Source organism: Neovison vison, chromosome 1 (assembly GCF_020171115.1).
Source record: "Neovison vison isolate M4711 chromosome 1, ASM_NN_V1, whole genome shotgun sequence".
NCBI lineage: Eukaryota > Metazoa > Chordata > Mammalia > Carnivora > Mustelidae > Neogale > Neogale vison.
Window position 1 is genome coordinate 76,087,013 of NC_058091.1, and position 21,737 is coordinate 76,108,749.

General features: G+C 36.4%; 1 protein-coding gene across 2 annotated transcripts in view; it reads right to left on the bottom strand.

Moving 5' to 3' along the window:
* Positions 1-21,737, bottom strand: part of NKAIN2 (sodium/potassium transporting ATPase interacting 2) — a 999,851-nt gene that overhangs the window by 172,644 nt on the left and 805,470 nt on the right. For both annotated transcript variants that reach the window (XM_044249576.1, XM_044249582.1), the window contains exon 4: positions 384-584. In XM_044249576.1, coding sequence (XP_044105511.1) covers positions 384-584 — 201 coding nt within the window. The remainder of the gene's footprint in view (positions 1-383; positions 585-21,737) is intronic.

Consider the following 21,737-nt stretch of genomic DNA (forward strand, 5'->3'; position numbering starts at 1 on the left):
CAGACAGAAAGAAGCACTACGGGAAAAATATCTATTGAAATCATATAAATTTTACATCATGTTAGTTGTGAAGACTCTCTGATCTTTCTGCAAGAATCTTTGGAAAAATCTTATTTACCAAAAGCCAAATGATCAAACCCTGACTGATTGAATTTCTTACATAAAATGCTGAAGATGCCATAGCCTATTTACTAATTTACTGATTGATGACTTTTTACTATGCCCTGGTTTAACCTGATAAATGTCTATAGAAAGGGGCATTAATTAGAAAAAAATCAAATAGCCACACTTTATCCACAGATTCCATTTGTGTGCACTAAATCTGCATGGAGATAAAACAATTCTAAAAGCACTAGAAGAAGTGGTTGATGGTCAACACTTACTGCGAGAACAATCTGGAGGGAACTATGAGCCACTTCTATGTACTGGTACTCCAGAAAACACCCTGAGACCGTGATGTAGCGATGGTCTTCTGGGGCCCAGTCTGGTGCAGGTGTCACTGATGTTACCGTACATCCTGGTCCATTCTCCATCCACCAAGATCGGTGCATTGAAATATTAAAAGTCAGGATAAGGTCTGTTTCCTGCAAGAAGGCAATTTATAAGGATGAGAATTACTTTACAAATGTTAGTCAGCTTATTTTAAGGAACTGACTTGGTGTTTTTCAATTGGAAATGTGTTTTTTCCCCCCTCCCCTTACCCTATTTTATGGACAGAAAGAAAACATCCCAAGTGAAAGTTATGTGTCTATAGATTCCATTTATGAGGTTTGCTTGACTACAACATAAATAAAAATATTTATTGGTAAAATTATCAATGACTGACATTAATTGTAACATTGAAGAGTTCTTACTCTTGGGGACTTATAAATATTACAAAAGGAGTGATTTAAACTATTTTAAAATGTGAAGTTTATCATATTTTAAATCAGCTACTTTTTCAACCTCAGAATATTTACCTTTTATACATTTAAATATTAAACTTGTACTTCAATTTGGCAAAATTTAATATAATGTAGCTAAAACTAAAATTTGTAAGAACTTTACTTTATAAAACATATCATTATTTGGTCAAAATGTTTCTTAGGAAATATTAGCAAATTCTTACAGAGTAGAGATAATAAGTCAACAACCCTTTCATTGAAGTTCAGCATGTTAGGTAATGTGTAGCCATAATGGAATAGGAGGTAAATTTCTGTACTTAAGAGAGTTTATAATTACATACACAAACAGGTAGACACATGTTGTCTTCCAGGAAGAGAATGACTGAAAGGAAAATGGCAAACACATTCTGTTACACAGTAAGTCAAGGGAAGATGAGTCCTAACAGAGAGGGTCAGTGGTAGAAAATAAAATTATTTCACTCTAAGTGATAGTGCTACAAGGTAATAAATACCAACTATTCTTACTCCAAAATGAGATCCTAAGAAGGATCTGCATAAGAAGATCCTGCATAGAAAATATCTTAATCAGGTTTTGTGACCTCACTCACTCGCTCACACAGAATGTGAACACTCACTCACACAGAATGTGAACACTCACTTGAACACTCACTCACACAGAATGCCTGGAAAAGTTCAGCTGAAGTGGTCAGGAGATTTGTAGATTGGAAGGATAATTCCTCTGGCGTGAACTATGGCATGAGTCACATGATCTCCAGGGACAGAGCAAGTTAATCCTCTTTCTTTCCAGCCTATTGACAAAGGCTTCAAAGCACCTCTTGCAATCTGGGAGGTAGAGCAGACTAGTTTCTGACTCAGTCCGGATGCATCTTAAAGAAAGCCTGTGGGTAGAGCTACCTGCAAATGGCCAAACAAAAAGTTTCTACACTTTTTGAATACATTTATTGGTTTTTGAATGTTGAACCAAGCTTGCATATCTGACACAAACCCCTCTTGGTGTGGTGTGTACTTTTTTTCGCACATCGTTGGATTCAGCTTGCTAGTATTTTTTTGAGGATATTTCCATCTGTATTGTAAGAGGTATTGATCTGTAGTTTTCATTTCCTGTAATGTCTGTGTCTGATTTTGATATTAGGTTAATACTTGCTTCTTTGGAATGAGTAAGAAAGTCTTCATCTGCTTCTATCTTCTGAAAGAGATTGTAGAAAATTGGTATGATTTCTTAAATGTTTGGTAGATTTACCAGTGAACCCATTGGGCCTGATATTTTCTGTTTTGGAAAGTTGTTTATTACTGATTCAATTTCTTTAATAGATATAGGCCTATTAAAATTGTCTATTACTTCTCGCGTGAGTTTTGGTAGATTGTATCTTTGAAGGAATTTGCCTAGGTCATCTAGGTTATTAAATTTGTGGTCATAGAGTTGTTAATAATATTCCCTTATTATCCATCCAATGTTCATGAAATCTGCAGTGATGACCCCTCTTCCATTGTTGATGATATTAGTAATTTGTTTCTTCTCTGATTTTTTTCTTATTGTGGCTAACGGCTTATCAATTTTATTGATCTTAAAGAATCCGCTTTTGACTTAATAGATTTTCTCCATTGTTTTCTTGTTTTGAATTTTATTTCTGCTCTGATTTTTATTATTTCTTTTCTTTCTGTTTACTTCGGATTTAATTTGCCTTGCTTTCCTTAAGATAGAAGCTTAGTTACTGATTTTAGATCTTTTTGCTTTTCTAATATAAGCATTTAATTCTATAAATTTCCTTCTAAACGCTGCTTTCATTGCATTGCATAGTTTGATATGTTGTATTTTCATTTAATTTATTTGAAATAAGTTTTAGCTTCTCTTGAGATTTTTTTTTATGATCCAAGTGTTATTTAGAAATACACCTTTAATGACCAAGTGCATGGGGATTTTCCAGTTTTCAGTTGTTGATTTCTTTACACTTTTGTGGCATATTTTTCACTATCTTTCTGTACTGTTTCTATCACTAATTCTTTTTTAAACTGACCAACAGAACTGCAAAAACGCATTCAATATTAATGTCTACATGATCTAACACTTTAAACCAATCAATTCCTTCTTTGTCTGTTTTTTTTTCCTGGGGATCTCTGAACTGGAATCTCACAGTCTTCTTCTCTCATCAGTCTCTATGCAACTGATGCATAGATTTGGACACAGGACTTCACTTAATACCATTAGTTCTCTTCTTACCTTGGATCCCCAGTTTCCTCTATTTGACTAAGATTGACTTAACATTCCCCTCAGTTTGACTAAAAAGTTTTCATCCTGAGTATAGACCTTGACCACACTTTCCTTAGAGCATTTTCTTTAGAAAACTAGCAATTATAAATTCTTCCTTTGTTCCTTCAAGATGTAAATTTTATAAGACTCAGGAATGTCTTCCTCAAGTCCCTGGTAGACATTTCTTTGAAATGTAATTGTCAAGAAAGATAACATCAATATCTCTCAGTCCCTGTGGATAGATAGAAGTCTAACCTTGAGAAGCAAAAATTAACAAACACAGATGACCTAATCACATTGACTAACCTCCCCTACAATGTCCTCAAGTACTTTTCCATTACCTCAGCCCAGCATTTACAAATCCTCCCAACTTTTGTTTCAGTGGAATTGAGTTTAAGTTCACTCCTCTGTAACAGTCATAAATAAAACTTCTTGCCTATTTAACTTGGAGTTGAGCTCAGTACTACACTCACTCTCTCTTCCTTATTATAGTAGTTAGAAAAACCTGTCTTCCCATTTTTAACAATTGTTCAGTGCAATTTTTCTTAACAGCTCTCATGTCTCTTTCTAGGTTTTTTCCCTTGCTTTGCAGAGTACAAAATTCATTAGTTTCCTAAGAATAGGTGAGTGATGTCAAGCCTTATGTGTTTTCAGTCAGCTTTTATATTAATCGGTATTTTTGGTGGATATATGCTTCTTTGTTGAAGATGATTTCCTCTCAGAGTGGGTGAATATTTCTCCATTATCTTCTGGTTTCTTTTATAACAGTTAAGAAACCTGATTCCATTTTGTTTCCTGCAACTTTTTTAATGTAACTGTTTTCTTTTTTCTGATCTCTTACATTATTTTGTTTTCAATAGTTAGTATTTCAAAAATATTGAAAAATGCAGAGGGTCTTACAGCAATATCTTTATACCCATCACTCAATCTCATTAAATCTTATGTTATATTTACTTGTTGTTTTTCTTTTAATAAGATTTTATACATAAAAATAATGCTGCCTCTGTGCTCCTCTTCTATATTATTTCCTTCTTCATAGATAATTACTATCATGATTTTGGATAAATACTCTCATGAAAGTTCTTTTTAGTTTTACTAAATGTTTACATATTCATTAATAATATAAAATATTTTTAAGTCTTAAAATGTGCATATTCACTCATGTGGAACCTAAAAAACCAAAACAAATGAATAAAAAAACAAACAAAAATTAGAATCACACTTGTACATACAGAGGACTGATGGTTGCCAGAGGGGGGGTGGATGGGTAGGGTGGGCAAAATGGGCAAAGGCGAGTGGGAGATATAGGCTTCCAGTCATGGAGTGAATAAGTCATAGGAGTAAAAGGAAAATACAGGTTATATAATCAATGGTCTTGTAATAGTGTATGGTGACAGATTAGCTGCCCTTGTGAACATAGCACAATGTGTAGATATGTTGAATCACTACATCGTACCCCTGAAACTAATTTAACATTGTTTGTCAACTATACTCAAAAATTAAATTTAAAATGAAAAAAATAAAATGTGTAAAATGTGTATACCCTCTAATTTATTTTGGTTCCATATATTTTTCAAGTTTATAAAAGTAGAAAATCTTTGTTTCATGTAAGTTCTATAAGCAGAACTTTGATGGCTTTTTCTTTTTTTCATTTAATTTATAGAGCATTTGGAGAGCATTTCCATCATGAGGCTGTTCCTTCCATTCCAGAAAACATTCTTGTATTTTATCTAAAATTGTTCCCTCCTCTCCACTTTTTCCTGTTACTGTAGAAATTTCTGTTAGTCAGACATTTGACTTCCAGGATTAACCTCTTACATTCTTATCTTTTCTTCCCCATTGTTCATATCTTTACCAACTCCATACAGTGTTATACTGAATTATATATTTTATTTTTAATATTTTGAATTTTAGGAGTTAATTATTGTCTTTGTATACCTAATAATTTTAAATTGTTTCTGATTTTTCTTAGTTTTCTGATTTTTTTTAAAATTGTGTTTTTCACATCAGTTTTGTTTTATGAGTTAATTATTTTTACTAAATAATTAAGTTGATAAATTAGTAAATATAATTATCAAGCATCTACTATGTGCTATATGCAACATTCCTGCTTTTTTAAGTGTTCATCATGCAGTAGGGAAAATGGACAACAAATACATAAATATATAAAAATATCAGCGTTGCAATGTAGTGATCTGAAGGGGCACATGCTCCTCAATGTTTATAGCAGCAATGTCCACAATAGCCAAACTATGGAAAGAGCCTAGATGTCCACCAACAGATGAATGAAAAAAAAAAGTTATGGTACATATATATGTATATGATAGAATATTATGCAGCCATCAAAAAAATGAAATCTTGCCATTTGAAAGTATGTGGATGGAACTAGAGGGTATTATTGTAAGCAAAACAAGTCAATCAGAGAGGGACAATTATCATATAATCTCCCTGATTCCTCAAATCAGAAGATTTGAGGGGAAGATCATAGGGGAAGGGAGGGAAAAATGAAATAAGACGAAACCAGGGAGGGAGACAAATCTTAAGAGACTCTTGGTCTCAGGAAACAAACTGAGGGTTGTTGGAGTGGAGGAGAGTGGGAGGAATGGGGTGGCTGGGGTATGGACATTGGGGAGGGTATGTTCTATGGTGAGTGGTGTGAATTGTGTAAGACTGATGAATCACACACCTGTACCCCTGAAACAAATAATACAATATATGTTAATAAAACAAAAACAACAACAAAAAACATTTAACTTGATCATCTAAAACTGGAAAAAAAAATGTCAGTGTAGCAAATAACATATGGAGTAAAATAAATTCAGTAGAGAAACAGGATAACTGACAGTTGAGTCATGGGGACGTGTAATGCTATTTAATTATAATGGTAAAAAAAACCTGTCCTATTATTTTGTATTAAGGGAGTCCTGAATGGGGTGTCTGGTTGGCTCAGTCAGTTAAGTGTCGACTTTGGCTTAGGTTATAATCCCAGGGTCCTGGGATGGAGTACAGCACTGACCTCAGTCTCCCTGCTTAGTGGGGAGTCTTCTTCGCCCTTTGCCCCTTGCCCACCCACCTCCCCCTTGCTTGTCCTCTCTCTCTCTGTGTTCGACACAGAGAATAAATATATGGTTTATATATATCAAGCTCTCTTCACGCACTAAAGTGGACAGAAGGAGCTCTTGGACAAACAGGCGGCGGTCTGCGCGCTCACTTTCCATGGACTGGCGCTCTGTTTCTGACATTTTTGGATCGTTCAACCTTGTTAAAAGAAACTGGGAATTCTGGATAGTTTGCTGACTGCTTTCTGTGTTAGCCATGTTGGTTGTTGCCATGGATTGTGTGATTGTAGTGGTGACACTGCTCATGTTAGTACGCCGGGTTGCGTTGCGTGCGGTCTCCAGCTGTTGCCGCGCTGCCTGGGCGTGCTGCCGTTCCAGCTGCAGCTGCATCTGCAGTTGTTGTAACCGAGAGGCAGAAGGGCCGGAAGAATTAAGCTGTCCTCCTGCAGAATGTCTCACTCCTGATAACTGAGATAAAAGCTCAGCTATAGGATCCATGGCTTCCCTATTGCTTGGAGAATATGAACTCTGAGAAGAAGAAAGTCCACTAGTAGAACTGCTAGTAAAGTGCATGTTTGATCTGCCAGCACGAAGACCTCCTAATCCCCAGCCAGGGTGAAACATTCTACGTACATGTCGAATACCATATAAATAAATATATATATTTAATATATATATAAATAAATATAATCTTTAAAAAAGAGAGAGAGAGAGACCTGAAAGAAGTGTAGGAGTGAATAGAGCAAAAATGGGGAAGGGCATTCCCAGCAGAGGGAAGAGCTGGTAGGAATGCCATGAAGATTTTTTGTTACATTTAATTTTGTCTCTGACTTTCTGCTGGGACTCTTTCCTTAAAAGTCTGGGTATTCCTGGTTGTTCTTTCAAATCCAAGAGGAGAAAATTTAAAGCTTGAGTGGCAGTTATTTTGTACTAGTGGGTTAGTCAGCTAGTGTTCTTCTCATAGATGACTGGGCAGTGCCTTCCAAATTCTAGATCTATATGGAGCTGTAGGACTTTGTTCTGGGTCTCCCGGTCTACTAATGGGGTAGGGTAGGCACCACCCTACAGAATGCTTGGGCTGAACTGGAAGGAGTTGCTGGTTTTGATACATTGTATGCACTTTTTTTTTTTCCCGTATGCAGTCTCTAAATTAATATGTGTTCAGAAATTTAGCCCATGCTTACCTTTGTCTCAAGAGTCTCACTTGTCCAGAGGAGAAGCCTAACTGTATAAATTAAAGGAAGAAACTGGGGCAGTCTAATTTCTCCTTGAATAGGTTATTCAGTCCATTCCCATTCTCAGTCTTGTGCCTCACACACTGCTTACTTCTAAATCCTGTCTTTTGAAGGGCTTTATAGGTCAAATCTGTACATTGGAGCCTTTCTCCACATTTTTATAAACTTTAGGTTTTTCCACTCTGCTAAGTCACTTGCCAATCCTCCATCTATTTTCTATCTCATGAAAAATGTTGATAATTTCTGTTCTTTTCCCCCCTCTCCTATTCTCTTTTACTGTTAGTTTATAATTTTTTATTCTTTAATATCACTATAGAGGAATTTAGGGATAAAATATAAGTAAGTGGATATCTTCAACCAGCAATCATTAACTGGAAGATTCCTGGCATTATCTTATATTCTCATTTATCTTCCTGTAGACATTTAAACAAAAAACTTTGCTTTTGATATGCATGTGTGCATTATTTTAACCACAAAATATAAATTCCTTGCTGTAAAACAGTCAATAGAAAGGTCCTGAAATTCTTTTAATGCATCAGAACTTTCTGTGTGATCTGCTCTATGCATAATCAATAGGTTATTTAATTCCCATGTATTTTGTTAAGTTTGAGCTCAAAATTATAAGAACTTTTGAGACAATGAACAAGTCTTGATAGCACAAAATAAAAGAGAGAAAACTGTAAACCAAATCTTGTAAATTCTACATGGATTCATATTGAAAAACATGCAAAATGGTCTCATAATTGTAAGAATTTAAAAGTTTTAAATCTAAAGAAAAGTTTCATAATTATATGTTCAGATCAGTATAATAACAAAAGCACCCTTTGTATCAATAGATTTATTCATTTCTCTTAGTAAGTCTCCAAAAAGTTCAGATTGAAGGACCCCATTATCAGTCATGCCAATTTTCAAAATAACAGGGTCTGATGTATTACAGGAAAGCTGTTATTAGCACTAAAAATTTGTTTCTGACAGGGGCTATATGCATTCAGGTCAACACAAGAACCCTAACTGCTCAACAAATAATAAGCATTTGATTAAAAAAAAAAAAAGGTTGACAAGCAAATGAGAAAAAGATACTAGTAACATCTCAAAATTTCAATAAAAGGCTAAAATTTACTTTCACAGTTATATGGCATTTGAAGAAGAGCATGCATGCATGTATCTGTTCCAAGAGTAAGCAATGGAGAATCTATCACAGAGATTTGAAGGTGGAGAGTGGGAGAGAAATTTTGAGTTGCAGTTTAAAAAATCTAAAATGTTTTCTTAGATTCTTGGAGTTTTCTATGACTTAGTTCTTTTGGAATAATAATATTGAAAATGGATACTTTCTCATTTCTAGTCTGCTTAGTCACTATCAGAAAGATTAGAACCTGTACTTTATAATAAGGCAATTAGGTTACGGTTAGTGGCATAGTTGGTAACACACATTAAATGACTCATATACCATAGGCAAAGCCATAAAGATGTGAAGTGATAGAAGATGTGATCGCTAACATTATGGAGCTTATTGTCTCTTTTCAAGGATGAGGTGTAAAGGTAAAATGTAGCAATATAGGGAAGCATTTGGTAAGTACCTGAACAGAGGTGTGGACAGTCTATGCAAGGACTTTGGAGGGTGTACTGCCTACAGGTAGCAGTGGACCAGTACTCTGGTGGGACAGCCTCCAAGAGATGGAAACTCCATCTGGGGCCAAAAAAAGGGCCAGACTTAGAGAGGCTCACGGACTGGGGAGAGGAGGAAGACTGTTTTACACAGGGGGCCTAAATAATCAAAATTGCAGAGCTGAGTATTTGTCTATTTAAGAACTTGATTATTTAAGTGGACTTCATGTTATGAGGTGAGCGTTTGTGAGAAGGAACAGTATAAAATGGCTTCGAGAAGATCTTGATTTGGGGCTGGATTGAGCAGGGACTTAAATGCCAGAATAACATCCTGGCTTATTGAAAGATTTTTGATCAACGGCAGGGTGTAGGCACGGTCAAACCTGAACCAAGAGGAGTTGCAGTAAATGATAGTCTGCTGTGGGATTGGGGTGGGGCCGTGCAGGAAGCACGGTGGAGACCAGTACGGGTGCTGTTTTAAGCAATAGTCATTATGAAGGCAAGGAATGACTCCTGCTATAAAATTCAAATGCTTGAACTTATTCACCCCAGACTACTGTCCTGAGTTCTTCAAGGGTCCAGGGAGGCAGGATCTAAACTGCTGTTTTCAGCAGTCAGAGAAGATTGGGAACACGTCAGCATCCTCCTCTCCTTATTTTAAAACATGCTTCTGGTGACGATATTAGAGGAAGGTCAGCAAGCATATTTAATAGAAAGAAGCAAATTTTAACAACAAAAATGTTCTGGGAGATCAAAATAAATTAATGAAAGCATGTGTGTTTAGGGGCATCTGGGTGGGTCAGTTGGTTAGGCATCCTACTTTTGATTTCAGCTTAGGTCATGATCTCAGGTTCTGAGATTGAGCCCTGAGAGAGTTCCCTGCTTGAGATTCTCTCTATGCTTCCCTCTGCTCTTTCTCACTTTCTCAAAACAAACAAACAACCAAAAAACCCCATACGTATTTAGTTGTAAGGACTCAGAGAAGTAGTTAGGAAACCTTGGGATTGAATGATATTCTGTATTAGCCTATGATGCAGGAGCTGGAATAGTGGGGAAGGCTATATTTGACACCAAGAGTCACTTCTTTTCAATGATCTCTTATTTATTTACAGGCAATATATATTGGATTACAGTTTAAAATAACACCAGAAAGCATCATTCTATATCTTATTGCCAATATCTACATATGGATACCAATTCATAAGAAACATTGAAAAATTCTTAAAAATTATCATCAACCAGGGTTTGTTTCCTCCTGGTGAACTTAATATTCTAGCCCTAAATATAGCTCTGTTTTTTTGCTAGGATATGCATAGATCTATGCAAATCTACATATAAAAACCCCAATGCTAAATTTATCTTGGTAACATATGAAAATCAGTGACAGCAAATTATATTGTTCAAGATGCCAAGGAGAAGAAGCTGAGCAAATATAGATTTGAGAAGATGAGAAAAATTACAAATGCGTTTTATTTAACAGGTTGAATGAATGTTGCATATGTAGGAATGCAGCCCAGAACATAAGGAAGTTCCTATCTAACAACTCCAAAACCCAAAAATGTGATTCATCCTGCTATAAGATGAACTTAAGGGAAGTAGATGGGGCATCAAATATACATCTGTGCCCTTACTTTCTTTTAGAATCTTCAACTATGGACAACTTTGGGATTTAGGATTGCGGATCATAACTCAATATAACACCATAGCTGGTGTTGACTCCAGTTCCTAGTTCTTATCATTAATTATTCAAGAAAAGATTTTTACAAGTATTTCTCTGAGTGTGGAAAACATTATACCATTGCTCTAAAAACAGATGAGGGAAGTCTGATGGAATTTGGGTTGTTAAAATTCAGATTTTAAACACAAAATGTGTTTCTTCTCACTACATGGAAAGATTCACTAAAGATTTAATATAAAATGTTTAAATTTCATTTGCTATTACATATTCTTGACTGAAACCTGTTTCTCATGTCTGTGGTCCAACAAAGGCCATTATTTCACTTTTCCAAATCTTATCCTGACTGCCTTCTTCGTCCAGATAAATGTTTTATGTTACCTCACAATGGATCTGCACTTTCTGCATTTTGAGCATTGCTGCAAAAATCACATTTTAATAAAATCCTCCTCAATACCTCCTATTAACATCCTGTATATCTCTGTGCATTTAAATTAATACTCTGAGCTACTCCTTCTAAGAAGCTTTTCCTGATTAACTTCATTCTCTTTTCAGCACCACAACGTTATACCTAGTACTTCTTTGTATAGGTATATGAATAGCAATACTATCTTGGTTAATTGCTTTCTTCTTACGGGTAAAGGAGGACATGAAGCCCCAAGTACAATCACTGTTCCTTCTCAAAAAAAAAAATCCACATTAACTCTCAGATGAAGAAGAAAGTTTGCATCTGAACCATAGAGAATTTTGTGTTAAGGTGATCTTTGTAATGTTCTGAAAGAGAAGCGGGGTCAGGGAGGAGAAAGGGAAGGAAAAGATGGACAGGAAAAATAATACAATAAGGAAGTCTGTGTTAATGTTAAAGTTAATTGAACCTCCAGGCTCGAAAGTCCTAATTTTTTTTTTTTTAAACTTTCTAAAGTTAGGACTCATCAGCTATGAGTACGATCTAAGTTTGGCAAAATGAGTCTTCTCTCTCTCACACCCTTACTAGCAGATGCTAGAGGCAGAATTTTCTCAGCTGGTTACAGTAATGAAAGATCAACTTCTCACTGACTTCATAGTTTTCCATGTACTGAAACCTCTTCAGGCAGCTTTTCCTGCTGTTTTCTCACTTCCCGTTTGTTCCTTCCCTGCAGGTATCTTTCCCCATCTTGTGAGTGTTCCTTTCCTGTCTTAGAGCTTTGAACAGCGATCTGCATTCACTCTAGGGGCTCAGGGAGGCAAAGAACAGGTTAGCTATTTAAAAAGAGGATGCAACTGCCATTTCAGCACTTGTCTGAAGGCCATCATTCCATGTGTTTATAAAGCACATATCTGTGGATTTTTAATTGGTGTGATGGCACACATGTGCTGATGATATTGAAGGCTTGGAAACATTTAAAGGGACACTGAAATGTCCAGGCGTTATCACAACTACATGTGCGGTTTGCCCTCAGTACTGACACGGTCATTTTCCCAAGGTCGTGAATTCTGACTTGGAGAGCATCTGTGCTTGTCTCCACGGATTTTAGCTTGTCAAGGATCGAACTGGGAGTCTGATCTCACTTGGATCCTTAGTTCAAAATGTCTCCATTAAATTTGATGCCAAGGATGCTAATCAAGTCTCATGTCCTTTTCTTTGTTCACTAACTTGGAAGAGAACAGTTCATGAGAAAATGACCAAAAAATGGTAGCAAGATAGAGAATGAGCCAAGTGTTAATGTTATTGATGATGAACTGCATAGCAATTTTTCAATTACTGAGAATGACCATAATGGGAGATGAAATGAAATACTAATCAACAAAAATTTTCTCTATAAATCTTTTTATTTTGAAGATGTGTGCCTCCTTGTCCATTATGAATTCTGCAACTTATTGTTAAATTTGAGGCCACACATACTGTAAAGAAGAAAGGAGGTAACGTTTATCTATTCATTATCTAGTATATGCTACAACAACATTTAAGAGGTAGGGATTACTGTCCTTATTTAACAGAAGGAAAAAAAAATGAGACTGTGTGCATTTATAACTCTATCAAGTTATTTTTTTATTAAGGAACAACTAGACTTCAAAACTGACTTTCTGCCTTTTCACTGGACCTCGTTACCTCTTAAGAAAATTTTTTTGGTCACCCAATAGATCATTGCCAAAACACCATACTTGGTATTCTTCAGGAGAATGTACCACAATAAAAAAATGGCAGACACATAATTCATACAACTTATTTCAAAAATTTCTAGATGCTGCTCAGAAACCTATTCAGCATTATACAAGACCTTGTTGTGTCCTTTTAGGTGGCTTGTCAACTCTGTTCCAAAATTCACTGTACCTTGCATTTATAGTAGAGTTATATTTGCCATGCATTTGGATGAAGAGGCTTTTAAAGATATTTTAGTTGTACTTTATCCTCATGAGAGAATTTTTTTTTAAGTGGTAAGATTTGTTTCATGTCTTGTTTTATCCTGGCAAGTACATAGATCAATACTGCTTAGAATTTGTGGAGACAAATATAAATAAACCTGTAAGTCTAAATAAGACACCTTTAAGTATGTGTACCTATTTCATTTGGTTTGCTTCCAAAGTGCTCTTTGCAGCTTTTGTAACACACAAGGCCAAGAGGCTATTGGTAGAAAGGTCGCTGTCTAGAAGAAAAACATTAAAAAACAGAGAAAAATACTTGTCATCACGTTATAGAGAGAGAGAGCACTTAGTTTCTTAGTCTCCCTTAGGAAGAGAGGATATTCTCCCCAGAAGTGTAAGGGAAGACAGAATTAGAAGTTGGAGTCACAAATAAAGGGAAAGAAAGAAACAGTTCAATCATTTTTGTGGCAGTGCTGGAGAGATGAGTGGAGCAGTAGTTCATTAGACACTAGCTCCTTCTAGAAATAGTGCTGATATTACTACAGCATCTCCCACAACCTAGTTCTTTTCAAAGGACGTGCTTCCTTCCAACTTATTTATTGATGATTCTCTTCTTAAGCGGATCAAAAAATGACTTGAGAAGTCCTGTGAAAAGGAATACCTTAATAATTCTCCCTCCCAAAGTGGTTGTTCAGAGCCATAAGCCAAAGAGACATTTAATTTATATACGTTAGCATGTCCAACATGAAATTGGAAATCGCAGAGAAAAACACTGTGGTATCGTTTTAAGTTGCAGGTAGATTTTGTTAAGTGACTTCAATAAAAAAATAGTAAAATGACCAGCTATTTTCCTGCAGTGAACATAAGGAACTGCTGACATCTAGCATTCTCGTACACTTACGGGATCTTTATAGCTTTATGATCAGCCTCTTCGTTTTGGGCTTTATGTCTGAAAACAGACACTGATAAAACTGCCTCCTGACACTGTGTCCAGAGTGGTTGTGGGAACTAAAAATCAAGTCATGAGGAAAGTTGAGAGGAATTTGGTTTGAATTATCTGGAAAAGAATGAGAAGGGCCCTCATAATTGTCTTCAAATGGTTAAAGAAATATCAAATTAGAGTGATAAGACTCATCATTTATAGCTAACTCCAGGGTGGCAGGCCAACTTTCAAGCTGACGAATTTATCTGGAAGATAAGGCTGATTAGTCTCAATGGATTAGAAGTGCACCCAAATAGAATGGGTAGTGTTCTGTGTAATGAAGTTCTGTAGCTAGTGGTTTGCAAGCAAAGGATGGATGGCCCTTTAAGAGTGAGGGGATGTACTCAAAACTAGTACAGTCTCTTTCCTCAGAATAAGTCTGTGATTATATGACTAGAGAAAGACTAAAGATCACACATGATATGATTTTCTGTTGCCTTGGTTTATTCGGGGCCACTTAAATGGACAGGGGAAGGTGAACTTCTGAAGTTCATGTGAAATAACTTAGAAAAATACACTATAATTTTAAGCCTACAAACGACTAGTTTATGCTCCACTGCTAAAAGTCTGCCTCCACTGACAACTACTCATTTTAGCTCTTAAATACTACACTATGCCGTATTTGACAATGGTTATATATAAATTCTCAGCATCAGGGCACTTGGAGAATCTCTTTAACAGTATCAAAATCACTTAAACACTCTAGTGAAAAGGAGCAATTTTAATAAACTTTCACCAGTGGTTGCTCAGCTAGAATCAAAAGAACGACTTGAATTTACACAACGTATCTGAAAAGATTCCTACAAAAATCCAAGCAACCTAAGAACTAAATCTAATTCGAGTACTAAAAAAATAACTTACTGTTACAGAAAATAGCCACATGATTTTGAGCAACTTCAAACTTCAAAAGATTCAGTCATGGAAGAACTGAAATTTACTGCAAATCCTAAGGCTAACCTCAAACCTGATGTGTCTGACTCCTTTCACTCTAAAATCTAGTAATTAATTTTCCCTGGTGCTACATTGTCACTTAGCATGGACTGAAGCTTTAGTTTTTATTAACTATATAATTTGATTTCTCCCTAGTTGAGTTCATGTTAATCATTCTCCATAAAGAGAGATGTATGTGCCTGTCAGAGGTCACTGAGAATAAAAGGAAAGGAAAAAGTAAAAATATTTCATGTTCAGGAAAATTTTGAAAGAGCTCATGTAATTCATAGGAATCACTTTTTCTGGTCTAAATTATCCAGGTAATTATGTAATTTCTCTGCTCTGTTTGCCAATAGAAACAGGGAGTCGAGAGAGTGGGAAAAGTAAAAGACTGTGAAGAAGAAGATATGAGCTCCTGATCATAGGCATCATTCTCTATATTGCTTTTTCATTCAGTAATACAGAGGAGATAATGACCATCCCTTTCCAGGTAATTGAGTACTAGAGAAGTAAAATGGGAACTGTTACCTTTAATAAGGATGAATTTGCTCTTAGGGGTAAAGCTCTGTAAGGTACTGAAATAATGAGATTTCTGAAGATCTGTAATAATTAACCATTTTCATCTGAAGAATCCTACCTTTTTGACTGGCGATTAGCGCCCAGTTCAGAATCCTTTCCCATCATCTTAAGATACTTCCCACTATGGCATAGGACAGACTTGACTTACGTTCACATTATTATTTGCCCAGATCATGTACCCTGGCTTCTCCACTTTGTCACTTGGTCTGTATTCCTCCCCTGGACTCCTCTCCTCACCTCTGTTCAAGTGTAAGGAGACTACATTTGCCTGTGTATATCTTCAAACATAATATTGGCTTATTTACCTTGCTCTAGACCTTTCTGCTCGAACCCAACACCTCAACCTCCGTACACGGAGCCGCAGTACCTACGGGACATTTCTTCTGTGCTGCTTGTGCTCCTGCCTGTGTTTCCTGACATTACAATTGGCTTTGGATCCTGGGCCTCACAGTCCTTCTCTGCCAACTGCTTTTCTAGACCCAGTGTGCATCAGCATAAATCCTGGAGTCTAAATATATTCCATAACTAATTACTGGCATAAGTATCTCTTGACTATGACAAGCATCTAATAGAGCTTCTGAACTGAATTATTGAGTCAATAGATTTCATGTACATGTAATGAATGTATTGTGGTCATGTGCGCTCTCTATAACTTGGTTTAACATTTCTTTTTGACTGAAATGGATTTCTGGAAAATGTAACAGATTTTGCGATATCTTAATGCCGGAAAATTTTTGATGTGTATCAGATTCAAACTGTAAACAAAGAGAGGCTAGAAGAATTGAATAAGAAACTTGAGTTCAATTACATTAATGAATACAAGTAAGTATATCTTTACTTCTCTTAAGCTCCAGGGTACTTATGTTCCTCTTTGGTGGAAAGAGAAAACAATATTTCTCCTGTGAACATGGGTAAATTATTCCTTCCCATGGGCCAAAATAAGTAAGAAAAAAAAAATCTTGATACACTAGTTTTGGGGGACTTAACTTGAAATGGGAAATAGTACTGAGTAATAAATTTTGGGGCTAGTAAAGTCTGATAGAAATCATTTCAGAGTGTTCTGGAAGCAAATGATAAACTGCTTATCAGTGTCTGAGGAAAAAGACCTAAAATTGCAAAAGTTAGTTTTGGAGGCAAAAGTCCCTTGAAAGTGGAAAGACTGTTCTGGTTCTGTCATGGGCTTTGACCCCCTCTCTTCTGTGAGATTGTTATATCCCTGACGCTCACTTCTTAGACGAACGAATTAAGAGGAAAATTAAAGGTACTTATTTCCCACTCTTTGGGTTTTCAGAGATGAGAAAGAATTTCTACTTCATCCCGCCTCAGGAAAAAAAGGATGGAAGAAATAAACCTCCTACATCTTTCCTTCCTCTTAGCCTCATCACTTCCACAAAGAATGACTTATTTGATGGATACGTTTGGAAAAGAGGTTGAGTATGCTCAGCTCAGTCATTTCTTCTCTTAGTTGGAGCCAGCTTATCTGCAGAATGCACAGGCTCTTTACAACCCCACAGGATGAAACTGGAGGCACAGTCTATATTTTCTTTATATCAATATATATGTGGATTTTTTTAAAGACATTCCTATTTTATATTGTTATCTTTCATAAAAATATACAACTCCACTGAATTTCTACTTGGAAGCTGAATGATACCAGACTGGAGATTGGGGCGTGGAAACAGGAGGCCCAAGGCAAATATTGGAGAGAAGTCTATACTATTCAAAGGGCCCATCACACCCACAGCCTGCTTTTGAGGAATACTGAGTTGAGACCCCAAATCCCTGTCCATCGCTAATTGGATAATGAATATAAACCTTATACTAGGAAAGGATCAACAGAACCAGTTAGATCCTGTCTCTTGTCCACGTTGAACATAATACATTTAGATAAATTGAACTGTATGTCACTAAAATACCCATCTCCAAGTCATTTGTGGTATTCTAAATATGCCTTGGTTTCTGGAAACTGGAAAGCATCTAACTATTTCATGAAAATTAACTAAGATTATAGTTCTTCAAAATAATGAAGGCCATCAATGTAGAGGATAGAATGATAAGTAAGACATGATTATAGACTTCAAAGACTGTATAATCTGATACCCGGTCAATACAAGTAATTACATCATAACCTAAAATGTGTCTATAACCTTAGCAAAGATAAAACAAAAAAAAAAACCCACCACTTTTGAAGTTAAGGTCACATCCTATTGTGTTATGATGAAAGGCTTAATAGGAGAGTTGGTATTTTAACCAGACCTTATATGACAGAGAAGATTTAAGTAGGAAGAGATAAAAGAGGGAATTGTGGGTGAAGGTACAAAGTGAACAAAAGAATTTAAAAAGGAAATATTTAAGAAATGATGAGTAGGTCTATGGAGCCACAGTGGATTGCTTTTGTATGTGTTTGTATGTGTATAAGCTAAATATGTGTGATTATGTGAAAGTGTGCAGGCAAGAATGTGTATGCAATTGTGTGTGTGTGTGTGTGTGTGTGTGTGTCTGCATGTGCCCCCTGGGACAATCACTGTGGGGTGGTTAGGCAGTGGAGTGAGGGGGTGGCTTGAGGGAACATGAAAGTCATGGGGCACTAAAGCAGAAACAGCTGAGATGATGGAGTACCTTGGAACAAATGGGGCATCCTTTTGACTCTATCACCCACAAGTACCCAGGATTTTCGCACAAGCTAGGGAGCTAGTGTGGGTGATTGGAGGTTTAGATTTGTATTGCACAAGGAAAGGTGAAGGATGGAGACACACAGGTGCTGACAGCTTTACAGACATTATCTCATTTTATTCTCATTACAATCCTTTGGAGTGAACCTTCTTACATAGGGGAGAAAGAACTGCCACTGAGCAATGAAGTGACTTGCTAAAGGATAAGCAGGACCTGGATGGAGTTCCTACTTGTCTCACTCCAAAGCTATTGGTTTCTCCCCAATATCAGAGACTTCCAAATTTTAATGGTTTGCATACTTTCTTCCTTGGTTTGTCTTATCACCACCTGTATTAGTCTCTTAGTCTCTTCTTATTTTTCTTGCTATTAACTTACACTTTAAATTTAAGTTGTAATTATTTATTTTGAAAACAAAATTCATATCCTTATTTGATATGTTGGTCATACTTTTTTTAAATACAAAGTTAGAATCCTTTTCTAACACAGAATCCTTTAGCTACCAAATAAAGCTAAGAAAAACTCAGTCTCCCACTCCTCCCAACGATTCTGGCCTGGCTTAGCTCTGAATGAAGACACAGGATTCGGTGGGCCAAACTAAGACTGTATTTTTAGTCTCTACTTCAGAAAAGTGCCTTGGAGCAAGGTACAACTTACACAGCTTTATGTAGTGGCCCTGATTATACCCATTAAAAACAAAACAAAACACCCTACTTGACTGTGTACCTTCACAAACAATCCAGCACTTTTTTGGAAATACTGCATTTCACAGAGTAACAGGCGGCCCATCAGTTGTCGGATATCTATGAATTTGCCTTTTCGACTCCTACTTATGTAAGGGAACATTTAATGAGGCATGAGTCATTTCACAGAATGGATTTCCTGGATGTTTAACGCACCTTTAAATGCACGTTAGATGGTCAGATTTACACATGTGGATACGTAAATGCTGCTTCTTTGGTCCATGAGTCTCCACCGTATAACGCTGATGATAACAGCACAGGTATCCCAGGACCTCGATATGATTACGTCATGAGTCTGTGATTCATTTACTGCATATTTTATCATAAGTTTCAGTATTTCATCATTCCCACAAACTCAGGAGGGAGGTTTTTGGATGGGACTTTTGGAATCTGGCCCTTCACCTCTGCTTTTACCCTACTTACTGTATTCTGACTTAGTTCAGAACCTGGCAGTTACTTTCCCCTTAGATATTCATGCAAAAAGCATGTTTTTGGGTGGTAACAAAAATAAAGTAAATCTAATTATGATCATTACTTTTTTTTTAATGATTTCTTTAATAAATTTTTAAAATTTGTTTATAAACATATAATGTATTATTATCCCCAGGGGTACAGGTCTGTGAATCGCCAGGTTTACACACTTCACAGTACTCACCATAGGACATACCCTCCCCAATGTCCATAATCCCACCACCCTCTCCCTACACCCCTCCCCTCGGTCCCCCTCAGTTTGTTTTGTGACATTAAGAGTCTCTCTTGGTTTGTTTCCCTCCCGATCCCATCTTGTTTCATTTATTCTTTTCCTACCCACCCTGACCTAACCCCTCCCCACCCTATTGCATATGAGCATGACTTTTTTAAAAGAAGACAAAGTGTTACAATAGAGAGAAGAGACTTGGGGATAAAAGCCACACTTTGAATCTGGCAGTTGATGGAAGTTTCTAACTGAGTAATCTTAGTGAGGTTAATTAACCGTTCTGTCTTCCTTTTTAAAATGTGGATAATACTTTTCAGGTTTTCCATGGGGCCAAAACCCATAAAGCATCTATGGCACAAAGTGGGTTCTTGATGAAAAGAATTTCTTTTCTCTTTTCATAATAACTTTAAATTTGTTAAAAGTAAAGTGAGATAAGCTATTCAAGAGTTTTGAAAAATACTGTTGATGGGCCACTGGATCCTATCCAGCTATTTGGTATCTGATTACCGAACTCACTGGCTACTTCCTGCTTGCTGTCATTTCAAGCAACGTCTCCTGCCCAGATAAAAAATAAAACAAAGGACTATGATTTCACATTCTTGAATCATAAGATCTAGTATTTTTCTTCCCTGGTCGCTAGGGTCACAGCCTTGTGCTGAGTTGCATCAGCTGTGGCGGTGAGAACAACTTTGTTTAAGAACCTGACATGTAATCAAGTCTCCTAAACAACTCCTGCCCATACAGGTTAAGAAGATTTCTAAGAGAGGATATGTCCCAGGGAAAGAAAGAAATTACACTCAACTATGGCTTTGCGATTTATGTTTTAGACTCTTTGATGATTGTGTTTCGTTCCTAAGTGGAATGAAGGAAGCTCTCGTGTCAGGAAGACAGAGGAGGCAAACGCAAATCAATACTGCAGAGGATGCTCAAGGAAATGACTTTTCTTCCTTCGTGGTATTTTTGATCTGTGAATGATGCATCTTAGCAATTTAACTCTCTTCCTTTAGAACAAAATAAACATCCAAAAACTGGATTTGAGAGAGCTAGAAGCGAAGATGGAAAATTTTAAGAAATTAAGCACTACAAACAAGCCAGCAGTTGTCTATCGAAATGACCCAGTGAGAACACACCATGCTGAATTTTATTTTTAATTAAATAACTTGTAACCATTTGCTCAAGTGATATTTTCAGAATCAAACCTCTAATTTTAACAGGTACCTACGCTGATTCAAGACCAACAAACCCACACCACAAATAGACTCGAACTTTTTGAGAACAATATATTGCCAGAATTAAGAGTCCTACTGTAAAAAGTTTAATTCTGTTCACTGCTTTTGAGAAGGTGCAGAATAAATAATGTTCTGGTATCATTTGTACAACTTTCCTCACAGTTGGGAATTTAAAAAAAGAAATGAAGGTGTTCCAATGAGATCAAAAGTTTGAGTCAGCTTCTGCTAGATGTTCGCTGAACATTCTTTCACTCCAAACCATCCTCCTATCTCATGATAGGAGAAGAAAATCGGCATTTAAGCATTGGAATTGAGCTCACTTTCTTCTCCCGTCTGTGTATCCTTAGACTCGTAAAGCTGCAAAGGACCTCAGAAATTATGCTATTTGCTGGTAAGTAGCAGAGCTAGATGAGTGTCCCAAATGTCCTAAATCTTATTGTACCTTTTAAAACAATTTTATTCTTCTAGAATGGATAAACCGCACACTCTTGTCTTATTGATCTTACGGAGATCATCATGTAAGAAAAATGCTCTCCCTTTTTTCTTCCTTTCTTCAACATCTGGAGAAGGCTATGATTACTTTTATTGATCCCTTAGACTGATATATGCATCTCACCTAAGAGTCTAGGGAAGTTTTCTCTTTTAAAGACGTTATAACGGGGTGTCTGTTATTATTACCTGATTGACATCCCTTTCTCTTTTCTGATAATAGGAATCACCTTGCCCTGTGATGTTAAGTTGACTAATCACAGTATTTCACCCTCCTAAACACAGTGATTTAGAAAAGGGAAAGGCCCTGTTTCAAGTAGGGACAATCAGCGTCCATTTTGGAGGACT